The 15,911-nt window shown below is 41.6% G+C and overlaps 1 protein-coding gene across 1 annotated transcript in view; it reads left to right on the forward strand.

Annotated features, from left to right (window-relative positions):
* Window positions 1-15,911, forward strand: part of CPED1 (cadherin like and PC-esterase domain containing 1) — a gene marked incomplete at both ends in the record, with an annotated part of 147,890 nt that overhangs the window by 26,850 nt on the left and 105,129 nt on the right. The window contains 2 exons of the mRNA XM_084280067.1: window positions 8,589-8,695; window positions 10,567-10,642. Coding sequence (XP_084136193.1) covers window positions 8,589-8,695; window positions 10,567-10,642 — 183 coding nt within the window. The remainder of the gene's footprint in view (window positions 1-8,588; window positions 8,696-10,566; window positions 10,643-15,911) is intronic.

A 15,911-nucleotide genomic window follows, 5' to 3' on the forward strand; every position in this document is an offset into this window, starting at 1 on the left:
CTGGGATGTGACTCTGCATTAATTCTTGAGGACGGGGCAATGCTTTGAGCTAAGCTGTTCAGGGACAGATGAGCTGTCCTGGGAATTAGGCTGGTCCACGCCAGCCTCTCCTTCACAAAGAATGTTTGCCTTGGTGCTTCAGATCCTCTTAGTTATGGGGTAACTGAGCCAAAATAAAACACTGATCATCCTCAAGCGGGCTGAATAGTGACTGTCCTCAGGATTCCTGGGGCCTTTCCCTGGCAGCCATACAGCAGCTGTACGAAGTATTTTGTGAATGAATTAACTCCTTCCAACAATCTCGGCTTCATACATGGGGTGGGGACTTTTTTTACACTTGTGCTACTACACTGCAATTAATGTGCTTGAAGATTTCAGCCTAATTTGTCTAGTCAGTCAGGTGGTCACTGGACCAGACTGTGCCATGTGGCAGAGTATGGTCAGTCTCAACAAGTAGCATGGAGCACGCTGTGTGACACAAGGAGAGATTTGCAGATGGACAAGTGAACAGCTGCTTTGCAGAATACTCTGGAGCTATCAGAAACCTTGCTGTCTTTTCCTGCACTATCTTCACTTACCACAGTGATCATTTCTTCATTGTTTTCACAGTGAGTTCAAATCAGTGATAACTCATGATATCAGGAGCCATGCCAAAAGGAAAATTAAAATATCTCCAATAACTACTTTAAGGGAAAAAAAATCTTTCACACCTAGATAGGAGGCATTCTTCTGGGGAAAGCCCTACAAATGAAACAGTGATATCAAAACCTTATAAAAGGCCATAGCATTAACAAAGAGAAAGCAGTCCAACAAGTGGCATTCTGATCTTGGCATGAGTGAGACAGCCAAGCTGCTGTAACCAGAAATAGTCTTCAAAGGATATTTTTCCCTGGAGCATTATCAGTGAAGCTCAGATCTTCAGAGGTGTGGAATTCCCATGTCCCTACACCCCATCACACAGCCTGCAGGATGCTACTGCCCTCTGAGATGCTGAGGGGCATAAAATCCAGCTCAGAGTCCAGAGCCAGGCAAGGAGGCAGTAGTTCTGTCTTTCAGATATCTGGTAGTTCCTCCACTCTCAACTTTTGAGTAGCAAACTATTGGCTACTATAAACTGACTACATTGCAGGGATGAAGCCTGGTTTGTAAAACATGTTCCTCTGTCTTGTTTAAAGTTGGATTGTTCACAAGCAGCTACTTCCATAAATATGTACCTCCTCACAAAACTTGGTTCCATCTGTGCTCATTCCATTACCCTCAAGGAGTAGAGGAGTTGCTTTTTTTCCCTGTAGACTATGAGGACTCATGATACATGAAGCTAAAGCTGTCATTCATCATATTTGTTTCTTTAAGAGACCAGTGATCTGGACAGACTAGAGAATGGGGCAGAGAGGAGCAAAACCAAATTCAGTAAGAGCAAGCATAGGGTCCTGCACCTAGGGAGGAAAACCCCCAAACACCAGTACAGGTTAGGGGTTGACCTGCTGGGAAGAAGCTCAGCAGATAAGGACCTGGGAGTCCTGGTGTACAAGAAGCACCCCATAACCCAGCAATGTGCCCTCATGGCCAAGAAGGCCAATGACATCCTGGGCTGCATTAACTAATGCATGGCCAGCAGGTCATGCTCTCTGCTCTGCCCTGATGAGGTCACATCTGTAGTGCTTTGTCCAGTTGTGGGCTTCCCAGTTCAAGGAAGACAAGGAACTACTGGAGAGAGTCTATTGGAGGGCTATGAGGGTGATGAGGGGCCTGGAGCATCTCTTGTATGAGGAAAGGCTGAGAGAGAGCTGTGTCTGTTTAGCCTGGAGAAGAGAAAACTGAGGGGATCTCTTCAACGTGTATAAATATGTAAATGGTGGATGTCTAGAGGATGGGGCCAGACTCTTTTCGGTGGTGCCCAGTGACAGAACAAGTGGCGGCAGACACAACCTGGAACACAGGATGTTCCATTTCAATATGGGGAAAAACATCTTCACTGTGAGGGTGACAGAGCACTGGGACAGGCTGCCCAGAGAGGTTGTGGAGTCTCCTTCTCTGGAGATACTCAGTACCCACCTGGACGCAATTCTGTGCAACCTGCTATAGGTGACCCTGCTTTAGCAGGGAGGTTGGACTAAATGACCTCCAGAGGTCCCTTCCAAGCCCTGTCATTCTGTGACTCTGTGATTACAATATGCCAAAAGTAAATTTGAATAAAGTTGAATGTGTCAGTACCTAAACAATAACTTTTCCTGAAAATCTTCACATCCATGCAGCTCAGAGGTGCCTGGAAATATGTTTCAAGTACCACTGGGGGGAATTTCCTTAAAAAAAAATCTCAGGAGCTCCCTTGCAGGGGTTCTGTAGCCTCCTAAAATAATGTGTTCCACCGCTTCATCCTTGCAGTTAGAAACTTTCTTTGTGAAATCTCTGCTGCAATTAAAATGTTTACTTTGTATTCTGCCTCCAGTGATTAAAAAGGACAATTGATGTTGGATGGGTAAAAATTATTTCTATGATGGCTCGGTTTAACCCCAGAGGGTCACTAAGCACCACCCAGCCACATGCTCACCTTCCCCTGATGGGATGGACAGAGAATCAGAAAAAAACCCAACTCATGAGTTAGATAAAGACAGTTTAATAGGACAAAAAAAAGGAAGATGATGATGATAATAGTAATATACAAGAGAAGTGTTGCATGATGCAATTGCTTACCTCCCACTGACTGATGTCCAGCCAATTCCCGAACACCGGCTCCTTCCTCCCCAGTCAGCTGTATGGTGTGGGATATCCCTTCGGTCAGTTGGGGTCATCTGTATTGTCTATGATTCTTCCCAGCTTCTTGTGCACCCCCAGCCTCCCCACTGGTAGGCAGTATGAGAAGCTGAAGAGTCTCTGAGTTAATGTAAACACTAAAGAGGGGAGGGTGAGCAAACCACTGTGTGGTGTTTAGATGCCTGTGGGTTAAACCACAACAGTTGTCAGCACTGTTTTGGTCAAAAACCAAAGCATAGCACCACACAAGCCACTATGATGAAAATTAACTCTTTCCCAACCAAATCCAATACATATGGAGAAGGCATTTTCTATCACCTTAACCTTGCTTCAGAGAAAAAGAAAAATTCTTTTGATCTTCATAGTTCCAACGTGTAGTGCATTTACTCCAGCCAGCAGCTAGGGACCCACCAGTTGCTCACTTAGTACCCCCTGTAGCAGGATGTGGGAGATATTTGGAAGAGAAAAGGCAAGAATAACTCCTAGGTTGAGGTAAAGACAGTTTTAACACCAACACCAACCACAGCAGAGGGATTGCCCCCTGTTCCTTGTATATAACTCTCAAACAATTTTAGTTGCAGTTCATATTGCCTGTGAATTATGATTATAGGGAAATAGTCCCTGTTATTTAGAATTCTGTGAGACAGGAATAAATTCAAATTGCAATTTTAAAGAAAGGGAAGTCATCTCTTTCAGTCCAAATAAATCTTTGCCAACAACTCAAAAGTTATTTGGGGATTTTTTTTGCAACAGTGTTATGTTGTTAATTCATATGGAGTTCCTGAATCTGACACTTTTCTGCAGCAGTGCTCTCTGGCCAAGTGTATCCATCTGATTACTCCTTCCAAATTATTTTGAATTTCCTCAGGTTGAATTTAGACCACATGTCAAAATTAATTTGAACTCTGATCATGACTTCCAAAGTGCTTATGCTTTCTCTCAACTTGGTGTCATTTGCTGTTTATAAATGCAATTGCTGTTCCAAAATTCAATTTGTTAATGAGAAACTGGAACAGAACTGAATATACAGTGGGGTATGCTTTGAGGTTCTGCTCAAAAAAAGAAAAAAAAATCCACTTTGGTAATGTGGAGTTCATTTTTTGAAATAGCTGTGCATTCACCTGATAGCCATGTTATGTGGAAATGGTGTCTAAAGACTTAGTAAAGTCAAACTGTTTCATTGCTACTATTTCCTTTGTTCACTACAGCAGTTACTCTGTTGGAAAAAATTAGACTAGTTTGATATGATGTGTCCTTGCCAAATTACTGTTGGCCCTTTCTTATTATCTTCTCCACTAGTGCTTGTAAATTGACTCTTTTTAGGGTGATGGTGTGAACCAGTGCAGAATTGCAAATTGCCTAGAAGTTCAAACAGAAATAAAGCTGACCAGCCTTTTAATTTCCCAGAATGTATGGCATACAGAACGCTAACTATAACAGATGAAAATTGTATTTGATTTTCGAAGTTCTTTCATTTCAAAATTCAGAATGAGGAACTTAACACTAAAAAACGAAATTTCAAGCTATAATATTGAGATGGAACTTAGTTGCTTGGTTAAATCAAAGGCTGCTTTTCTGTGTATACATGTAGGAGGTTAAAAACTTCACTGAGCCACGTGCATCTTAACAGTTTTCCTGCAAAATCCAGCCTCCAATGCCAAAACTCATGGGGAGAAGCTAGGAATAGCATTAACTCATTTTAGAAATAACCTCCAGAAATTCTTGAAGATCATCTACAAAGCATATACACAATATAAGCTTAAAGCCCCACTACATCCCAGGGTTGTCATTTTGTTTCTGTTCTCTTTGCTCTGTAATGCCAGAAAACAAAAGCTCTCCACAGAATATGTTTTACAGAAAAAGCTCGATGTGTTTATCGGTCTCCACGTCGCTATTTCCACTGCTGCTAAAAACATGTTTGCTTTTCTCTTTAGATCTTTATCTCTTAGATTATTTTTCCACTTTAACTGTTTTAATTATCCCGAGTCACAAGTCAGAGTCAAAGCCCGTGAAAGCAGTGGCATCGCCTTGAAAATTCCAATCTGTACATTTATAGCAATTTCCAGTTGAAACCTATTGGTCTGTGAATCAAATGGGATATGCCTTGACTCGTTGGGAATCGAGAGTTAATTAAAGGTAGCCACAGAGGGCTGCTATCGAAGTGGGCTGTAATACGGATTCCTGGATCAGCACCTGAGTTTGATGCCCCGAGGTAACCCTGAGAAACACCTCTCAGGCACACAAATGCTTCTGAAGATGGGACCACAAGACCGGGCTCCAAAGTCTGGTGGAGAGGAGGAGGAGGAAACAGCTGGCAGAAAACTGTCCTGGTCCTGGCCAGGGCAGAGTTAATGTCCACAAGGAGCTACCACTGTAAGCTGAGCTGGCCAGGGGTGTTTCCACACCAAGTGAAGTCATGCCCCCCATAACAGGGTTCTGGTTGGGGAGGGGGGTTCCGGGGCGGTCTGAGTGCAGATGGAGGCTCTGGTTGGGTCAGTAAAAAAGCACTGTGTTACCACCACTGTGTATGTTCTGCCCTAAGCCCCTTTGCAGCTGTTTCCCCTCCCCGTGCATCCCCAGCAAACTGCCCTTCCCCACCCCGCGATTTGCCTTTGTCTGCCCGTTCTCTTCCCCATCCCACCGGGGATGGAGAGGTAGAAATTGGCCTGGGGTGCTCAGCTGCAGTCTGGGGCTGGACCACAACAAACAGATAGATGAATAAAAGCCTCATGCTGCCAGCACAAGCTGTATCCACATTAAGCCCAATTTGCCTTTGTAATAAGATGTAATTCCGCAGATGAACACTCTTGTGAAGGCAAGGCCCTAATTAACAGCCTGAACTAAGACATCCTGGTTTGAAAAGGTGCTCAGAGAGGGGATGAACACACAATTGCATGTTCTTATCTGAAGTTACCACTCTTCTGCTCGTCCAAATCAAAGTAATGCAAAGCAGCAGAGCCTGTCTCCAGGAGGTGGGATTTCGTGCTGTCTGGCTGATGTGCTGCGCCCGCGTGCTGAGCTCCACTGGTTTGCTGAATAAAGCAGACAAGATTTCCGTATCTGTAGTCAAAGCCCTTCGCGTGGAAAAAGCTTTGTGCAAATTGCTAGTGGTTAAATTGGTCAGATACGAAGCATCTATTTTAATCTTCCACTTCAGATGTCCTGTGAAAGCTCGCGTCTGGTGAGCAGTCTGCAGGAAGCCAGAGAAACAGCGTGTACCTTGAAGGCAGAGTAACGCAGACGTTATTAATGCTTTTTCACTAAACATCTCTAAGAACAATTTGAAGCACGAGGGGTTTTTTCCATGCAGATTACTTCTGTTATTACTGTCACTTTTGTTCTCCCTTTCCTTTCTATCACGGTCTGGTTTAGCTCACAGGTGGTATCACTGGTTTATTTTGGAAACAATTTCTGCAAAGGGATCTTCTTCTGGGTTAACATACAGTGCAGGACAGCTTGGGATACCTTGCCCTGAGCCATTTGGTGTTACTGGAATATTAATAAATCTAGCACTTTTTTTTTTTAGCTGAAACATATTTTTATAATTATTACATTTGCAGAAGGGAGACAGACTCATGGTCTCATGATCATAGATGTTAATTTTCCGCAATGGCACGGGCAGTTTCCAGGCTATATTTATTCACAGAGGAGCCTGCTCCAAAGCTGTTGTAACTGTTGCTAACATGTGCCTCTTTCGTTCTTCCTTTTGCAAGAATACTTTCTCAAATGCAGTTTGTTAGGGGTTTATTGATACGTTTAAATAGAAGCCAGGCTGATCTGTCAGCTTGGATCCCAGACAGCACTAGGTGTTTTTCTGATAGGAAGTCTCCCATTTTCTATAAATAGACATGTTTCAGTTCTGATTGTTCTGTACTGAAATAACTGGCTAGATGTCTAATTACTCCAAATAGCAAACACAAATAATGGCAGGCATTCAACCCCTCCTGAAAACTTGTTCCCACTTCCTGGGCACCAGCTGAAAAACACGGAAGGTCTGAGGGCTCTTTTTTCCTTTCCTCCTCTTTTCTTCCCCACATTCGAGTCGATCACTGCGCTGTGTCCTAAAGGCAAATGATACATAGTGCTGCGTATTGGAGTCAGGGACCAAATTCATCTCTGGCCAGGATGTGTGATAATAAACAAGGGAAGGAAATGAACTGCTTCTGAGAAATGGAGTTCGCCCCAGCTCCCTTTCAATTTGCACACAGCTAGGCATTGTGCTTTATATATAATTATAATGATTTATTCAAAGGTGTTTACTAGTCAAAGGCATAACATCTTGCCTATCTGATAATTACATAGCCGGTGAGGTCATCAAGTAGGTTGTTAACACTGTCAATCTTTTGCACTAAAATGAAGGGTTTGCTTGTACGCTTCTTTAATGTTTCATTTATTTGCTATCTGTGCCATTTTTATCTACCTGCAGGGGTTTTTTTTGTTTGCTTCTCTCACAAAGGAGCATGTAGTGAATCTGTTCTGCCTGAACTTCACATGCCTTAATTATTTTTAGAATGTAATACTGGTTCTTGTAATGTGAAATTGAAGACTTCTTTACAGTAATGGATGCTGCATAACTGAAAATTCATCTCCTCAGCTTTGTCATACTGCTTATAAAAAAGGTGACAGTTACTTTCGTAGTCCTGGACCCATTCTACACAACCAGGTCATTATTGCACTTAATGTGAATTGAGTGTTAAATCTCATTAAGTGAGATCTTCACCCTGCTTGGCGTTTTTGGTTGGGTCTGGGATAGGAAAAAAATTACATTTTGAAAGGGAAATCAGCCAACATACATAACTCAGAGAGCCATCCATGGGACCAAATTTAGGGGATAATCTAATAAAATTAGAAAGGTATTGCAGATGGATAGCACAAAATGGAATAAAATGCATGTAATCTTCCCAACCTTGGGGAAAAAGAGCTAACCGACCAGTCACTGACATAGCTGTCCTGCAGAGAGCTTTGACCTAATGCTGTACCCTGCCTTGGATGCTATACAGCTGCCTTTTCTGTTTGGAAGTTCTTTGTTTCTAATTGTCATCCAGTCACTGAAATGGTTTACCCTTTATTGAACATACTCTTGACGTCCTCAACGTATGTGGTGATTCTGTTAACCTTTTGAGAGATGTCCCTGTCTCTAACTAGTCCAGATTATGAAGACTGTGTATAGAAGAAAACAGGTAACCACTTGAAGTAGCTGAACAAACCCTTTTGAAGCTACATTGGCATTTCTGTACCACCTCACATGCTGCAATATGGGCAAACTCAAAGACTCTCTAACCCATAACGGTGTTTTAATTGGTGCAATTCAGTTCTGTCTCTTCTTCAGGCAGCCATCACTGACTGTTGTTGCTTGTTTCCTCATAATGGAACCCTGTGGTCTCACAGGGCAGCTTCACATCAGAAAGCAAGAAAGCTAGCTCAGAAAGCTAGCTCAGAAGCTAGCTACTTGCTTGGTGCAGCTTAATTCCCACTTGTCCACAACTTCTAGATGTTGGTGATCTGGTGTCTAATATTTCGGAAGTTACTACACCAAAATTCAGGCTAATTAGATATTCCCATTGTTTGCAAGAGCATGACCAGTGTGCTTCCTTTACAATTTACTACCCAGTAATGAAAGACCCCAGAGGATGACACTGTGTATTGAGCAAGCGTGTTATCAATGTGCGTGTTGAATTCAGATGTCTTTTTCCTTTCTGCCCCCCGTAGCTGTTGATGTACTTGGCACTCCAACAGTTTGCTATTTCTTAGAATTTGTCTCTAAATATTTTTTTGTTCAAATAGGAATAGTGTAATATTTTCTTTCTCAATATGCTTCTTTTCTTTCCTTGTAGGTGGTACAAGCCCCTGGGATCTTTTGATCTGCTTATCTTCCAGAAGAAATGATGGTACCGGCTGCATTCAAATAGAAGATTTCCATCATCTAGAGTTATTCCAGAAGGTACAAGATTACTGTTTTATCCTTTGTGAGAATGAGAAGACAGGGCTAGCCCAAATTTTTAGCACTCACTCCTGGAAAGAAAAGTATCTTATGATTAATTTATACTGCAGCAGCACGACTTAACAGGAGTAAAAAAAAAAGTTTTTTTCCAGTTTCCTACCTACTGCAAAATACTTGTCATGTACCAACATTTCATTCTTCCTTATGTCAAACTCAGTGATGGAAAGCAATTTCTCATTTGGACACGGTATGTTATTTTGGACGTGAGTGTTTCAGTGTAAATACTGAACAGTGTTAGAGCTGAGTGTGAAGTTTTCCTTTTCTTTAGCCTGAACTTTTGTGTTCTTGCCCACCCTCAACCAGCATGTCAGGCAGCAAAAGCATCTACAGAAGTCAAGGGAAATTTAAACAATTTACCCCACTAGAAAAAGACAATTTAGAAATGGGGAGAAACGACCTAGCCACTGCATGCAATATTTCACAATAAGAGCATAAGCAGAAAACAAAGCTGGACTAAGTTAGGTTTCACATCTTATATCTGTATTGAGTGTCATCCAATATAATTGCTCCTTTGTAAACATAATTTAGGCACCTCTCCAAACAATGGCAGTGCTCCCACAATTGATAATGTGAGAGCTGGAATAGTGCCCTCCTCCAGGGCCTTCATGGGACTTCCTTGCTCTGGCACTGCAACCCTACTAAAAGTCCAAAGCATCATAATGCCAATATTTCTTGTATTTTCAGGATTTTTGTTTTCCACTTGAGTATGTTGTGGGCACAGTTTAGGTTACTGAGGGCCTGTGAGAAATAGAGGGGCATTTCAAAGGTATTTAGTTCAGGTATGAAGTTCATGAGGATGCAAAAACCTGCTACGTGTCCATGGAAGGCAGAGGTAGGAGCATGTACACCGGGGTTCCCTGGGATAGGATGCCTTATGGAAGTGTATCTAAGGCGAAATTTTTATAACAGTTCCAATTTGCTACACATACTTTGGATTGAGGTCTCAGATCGTAAAACATCCCTGGCTTCTGCAAACTGCTTTTTGTTCATTCTACCCATATTATCATATCTGAGCCTCTAATACTGTGCAGTGTAATAATCCTTGCAGCACTCTGCTCTGTCCAGAAGTTTCACACATGAATAACTGAGACATAAGGTGATCAAAGGAATTGACCAAGTTCCCTCAGGAAGTCTGCAGCACAGCGGGGACTTAAACCAGATGGCCCATATCTCCGGATAACTTGAAATATTGGACTGACATTACTCGCTGCTGCCATGCCTGTGCCATGGTGCAAGACAGCTCTTTGTTGCAGAGCCTGGATGTGGTGTAGCTGCGTTAGCTTTCCACTGTTCCCCAGCGCAGTGTATTCAGGAGGCACGAGCTATATCCATGCAGTGAGAGACAGTGATTGATAACTGGCAGAGAATAGAAAAGCTGCAGAAACTGAAAAAGGGGGCAGGGAAGGAGTGAGAACTCAGCAGCCAGGAGGAGAGCTCTTTTTCCACTGGGGTAAATTGTTTAAATTTCCTTTTAGAATTTAGAAATGGGGAGAAACGACCTAGCCATTGCATGCAATATCTCATAATAAGAGCATAAGCAGAAAATAAAGCTGGACTAAGTTAGGTTTAAGCTAAGAGAGAGCTCTAAGTTTAAAATTTTGATTTGTGGTGGCCACTGAGGAAGAGACCATACTTTAACTTTGTTATCTCATGTTACAGGAATGCCAAAAGCTCTAATTTACTATTGACATTGACAGGACTTTTGCAAGAGGTGTGTCTGATTACTTAAACACAACCCCATTGATGGTTCCATGAAAAAGATCACTTTACTGAATGAAATCATTAAAGCTTCTATTTTTTTTTACCTACAGGTAAACCTGCTTCCAGAAATCCAGAATTTCCTTTGCAGAAAAGAGGGATTATGCCAGATAACAAAAGCCTTTTCAGGTAATCTAATTTCTCCAAGTCTGCATATATGATGACAGTTTTTTAATAGTTGTCACAGGAAGTCTCTGAAATGACATCTTACAGTTCCTTTTTATTTCTAGTCATGAATCCATAAGGGGAAAAAATTAAACAAGAGCGATAATCCATTTCAGACACCACTTACATACAAATTATAGTTATGCAGTATCTTTTCAGGTAAAGATACTGCATTGTTTAGGCACTGCATACTCCAGAAAATATTTACCTATAAGTGTCTTATTTTTGGACTGGTTTGTGTCAATATAGACTATTGGTGTTTACATTTCAAAGCCCAGGGTTCGGTGTAATATGTTTGTTCAGCTTTACAAAAATGTTGTGGCATGGAGAAGGAGTAGGAGTTGGAGTTTGGTTCCCATCCAGACATGGTTTACTGATAAAAAGCCTTTGTGTATTAAGATCATCAACCAGAAAAGTTTAAAGGTTATGGGCCAGTTGCCAGAGAATTCTGATTTACTATGGGTGAAAATCAGCTTTTAATAGAAACTGGAAGAAACTGTTGTGAACCATATTAGGTCTATTTAAATTACAGAGAGACACATTCTGATCTCAGTTACACTACCAAATATCCAACAGTCTGAATTTATGATATATAAAAGTTGCTTCTAAGAAATCTTGTCCTTTTTTTAAAATCCAGTAACAACCACCCCCATATTTATTCTATTAGTATTTAGCCTTGTTTATAGACAAATGTACAAGATGAATGACTGATCCCTTTCCCTTCCCCTTCCCATTCCCGACTGTCACTTTTTTATGTATATATGCTACATTTAGCACAAAAGGAAAGGAGCCATTGCACCTCATTTAACCATTTAGAAGTCAAGTATCTTCTGCACTAGTATTCTAGTCCTCCTCTTAAGACAGTGAAGAGAGAGGGGCACATTCAAATGCTGCATCATTTTATCCTTAGCTATAATACTAGCAAAGGTGTGTTGAATTTACTCAGTGTTGGTGATGCTGCACCTTGATTACTGTGTCCATTTCTGGGCCTATACTACAAGAAGGACATCGAGGTCCTGGAGTGTGTTCAGAGAAGGTCAACCAGGCTGGTGAAGGGGATGGAGGGCAAATCTTACGAGAAGTGGCTGAGGGAGCTGGGGGTGTTTAGTTTGGAGAAGAGGAGGCTGAGGTGAGACCTGAAAGGACATTGTAGAGACATGGGCGATGGTCTCTTCAGCCAAGTGGGAGGTGATAGGACAAGGAGAAATGGCCTTAAACTGTGTCAGGGCAGGTTCAGATTAGATGTTATGAAAAAATTCTTCACTGAAAGAGTTGTTGGGATGTGGAACAGGCTGCCCAGGGAGGCAATTGAGTCACCTCCCCTGGATATGTTTAAAAGACAGGTAGATGAGGTGCTTAGGGATATGGTTTAGCATAGGACAGGAACAGTTGTACTTGATCTTAAAGGTCTTTTGCAACCTAGTCATTCTGTGATTCTGTGAATTACCCTCTGCAGGTACTTAGTGCCAAGTTACATCTCACCACTGACAGTAAATGAAGCTTAGACAAGTAGCTTAGATTAAATACCTGAAACTTGGATGCCTGACTGAAGTTGAGGTTCGGTAGTCCCTAACCTAAGCATACTGTATTTTCCCTTTTAATGTTTTTACTGTTTCATTTAAAGATTGATCAATATTTAAAACTTACATGAAGTGTTTCCATTGAGGAACTGTATGCTGAGGGTCAAGTTAAATCGGACATTTCCATTTTCTTTGTGCAGTAAATGGTCAAAACTGATCATAAGGAACATGCAGTATAAGGAACATCTATCCAGGTCCTGTGAGAGTCTTTTATCTTGAATTTGTATTACATCATCTATTTTATGTTTTGGCTGAGATTTAAGTATGTCTTCAATGGTGCTTAGTGCCTTGGTTTCCTTGCACTGGGAAGTGAATTACAAAGTATCTGTTTCAAACAAACCTGAGAAGATTTCTTAAAATTTCAAGGAATTTGTATTTCCTACCCCCGTTGTAACAGGCTGCCTTTAAAAAACATGGGTTTGCCCTGGTACTTGGAGAAGGGCCAGTTGCAGTAGTTTTATTGTTTAGCTACTGCAAAACCACAAGCACAGGAGGGACTCACCACACATGGAGCTTTCTCCTTAAAATATGCACATTTTCAGTGGTGTCCATAAACTGTGGTACAAGCCACTTTGTGTAAGTGCTCTGCTAAGCTGTCCAGTGTTTCTTCCTCCTTAGGGCATGTCTGTTTGTAAACAACTTATTCCAAACATACAATATTAGTGTTTTCCTGGCAAGGAGAAAAGCCCTTCTGATTGATGCTGAAAACCCATTGAAATCAAAGTTGTCAATAGGGGGTCTGAGTCCTACGCACCCAGTAATGGAGGATTATTCAAGCTGAGGGACTGTCAGATAGAGAAAGGCCCACCCTTCACCTTTCAGTAACTAGTAAAAGAGATTTTGAGACTAAATTAGCTTCAGTGTTTTAAAGTAAGAAAAAAATAATCCGTCTCTTAAATTTAGGTGTCTTCACATCAGCGGGTGGTTTAGGGGCTGAGGTAGGGGTCTCATGCCAGTTGAGATGTCATGGGGAGTCCAGGATGCCCAGTATCATGGGCAAACTTGGCACAGAACTTTCTAGTCTTTCTGATCCAGCAGCTGGAGGCTCAGATGGATATCCTGAGGTGTCCTAGATGGCAACGTGTGGACACCTGAATTTAACACTTGGTATCCAAGCTCACAAAGTTAACAGAAGTACACTCCAGAGTGAGTAAGCCCAAAAGAGCATTTATTTGAGGCACAGTTTGTGGTTAGCTGAATTGCTCCACACTGGCTGTGTAGACTATACTAATGTCCACTGACAGGAATGGGAACTTAGATGGTGACACACAGGCAGCCATCTTGCTATAGACAAGACCTCAAAGTATCTCAGTCCAAAAATTAATCCCACTTGGTGTCACTGAATGTCAGACATATAATTTACTATGAATGAAATTCACCCATAGCAGGTGAAATTAAAATCAGAAGGATAAATAGTTTGATTTCAGGAAAAAGCAAACTTAAAAAGTTAAAGCAAACTGCTACATAGGCCAGGTATTTCAGACCCTCTCTTCCCATTCATCTGAAAGTCAGCTTTTTCCACATTCTTATTTTTCTTTGACAGACTTTTCTTCCCAGTAATAGTAAAGTTGCCAGTTATTAAGATTTGTTTGATGATCAATTTTAAAATTATTCAGGGTAAGATTTGTTTTCATCAGTATTTCCTCCACAGAAGAGTTTGTTTCCTTTCAAATCAGTCACGTACTTTCACTCTTGTGTGTTTCAGACAAGGCTTCTGTGCAATTCCTGTTGGAGAGGATCAGTTGGTTTGTTATTGCTGTGTTTGTCATTTACTCAGCCCCCCAAGGAGCCAAGCAATTTCCTGTAAAAGTGAAAACATAAAGTTGCTGTTCTAAGAATTGTGTGATCTAATTAAGGACACACTAAGTAGCAGAGAGAAATACCAGGCAGCAAGGCTGAGAGGATGGGATTACTGGATTTACAGTGGGTATGATAGCGTTGATATTGACGAGCAGTGGGTATGAGGGTAAAGGTTATTTTTAAAAAGTATATTGTTGTATTTGTTGCTGTGTAACTTCTAAGCTGCTAGGTTTTGTACATAAGAGAGCATGCCCCTTCTCATACCCCTGGTGTATCAACATGGATTGCAGAAAATATGGATCAGTGTTTGTTTCTTTGTTTTGTCTCTTAAAGGTGAATTTGGTTTTGCCACTCTGAAAATTCAGATTGGCTCTGTCTGTGTGGAGGGGGGAAAGCGTGCACATATCAGCAATGACTCCTTCTGTAGGAGACAGGAGAGAAGCAGGGAAGAGGGAAAAAACTAGGAAAGACAGACTAGAGGGAGAATTTAGAGGAGTGAAAAGGCAAAAACGTGTGATGTGTGTGAATAAATAGATTAAGAGAAGGAAAGAGATGAAAAAGTTGTTGGAGTATGGGACACTTGTGGCAGTGGGTTTGTGATGAGGCATAAGAAGAGTGATGGATCTTAAAATTCAACACGGGAGACACTGATAAGTGCTTGCTGCACAGTCTGAGAAGATTGGTTTCACTCCTGCTTTTGCAGACCATTTGATCCAGTTCTTAATCAGGAGCCTTGTGTCTGCTCACTACGTGGTACTTGGGCCACAAGAAGGTGGCATGGCTACCATCTAACTAAGGGAGGCTCCTGACATTTGTTGCTCAGGTCAGCAAAAGCTGCAGCTGCTGCAGGGATTTGTGAATTAAATCTTCCTGCAGGCAACCCAAACGGCTGGCAAAGGGATTTCAGGTGCTTATACTTGGTGTCCCACTACAGGTGGGGGTTACAGCTGGGCACGGCTACCTGCTGGAATGAGTCACAGCTGAGAGATGGAGAGGACCAAGGCTCACAATGTCAGCAGAACTGCCCAGCCTCAGTTCAGGACACAGGAAAGGCATCCTGATGTATGCATAACGTAGTGGGGCTGCTTACAGCAGTGCTTTCCTGATTTTCCTGTTCCCCAAGCAACCCAGGCTAGTCTGTCTTTCCACACAAGTATTTGTCTTGCTTTACCACTTCCAGGGCTCAGGCTGTACCATGCATAGCTGTGTTCTCTACCCATACAGATCACCAAATCTTTTTTAAAGTAATACTTCTTCTGTACACCTTCCTTCTGCATTTCTTTTAATTAGTGTCACTGGTGCAGAGACTTCGGGTCTCTACCAGCCTTGTGTGCCCACTTAGTCACCCGTGGGACTGCCCGATGGTGTTAATCACATAACAGATGGAGGGGGGAAAGCCACTCTGTCTTTTAACTGTGAGGAATGAAGAAGCAAACACTAGTTAATAAATACTGTTTTCCTGACAAAACAGAGAAGCGAAAAACATGGTAAATGATGAATCTAAACTGAAAGTTATATTTGCTTATGTTTTAAAAGGGAAAATGAAATACACATGCACTTGAAAATTATGTGCTATCATCATTTTGTCTTTATAAATCTGAAAGTTCCCAGGTGTTTTTTAGCATGAATTCCGGTGCATTCCAACCCACAGTTTAAATTCCTTTCCCTCTAGATCTGCTTTACTAGAAACTTTTTTTTCATACTAAACATATTTTAGATAGCTAAAATTTCTCGGAATGATTAATAACTTGAAATTTCTCCGTTCTAAATGATCAGGGTGGTATGCTTAAATAAGTTTGATAGTATTACAGAGGGAGGGATTACTGCATTTTTTGAATAAGAAAACCTCTGAA

Source organism: Gallinula chloropus (genome assembly GCF_964237585.1).
Source record: "Gallinula chloropus genome assembly, chromosome: 1".
NCBI lineage: Eukaryota > Metazoa > Chordata > Aves > Gruiformes > Rallidae > Gallinula > Gallinula chloropus.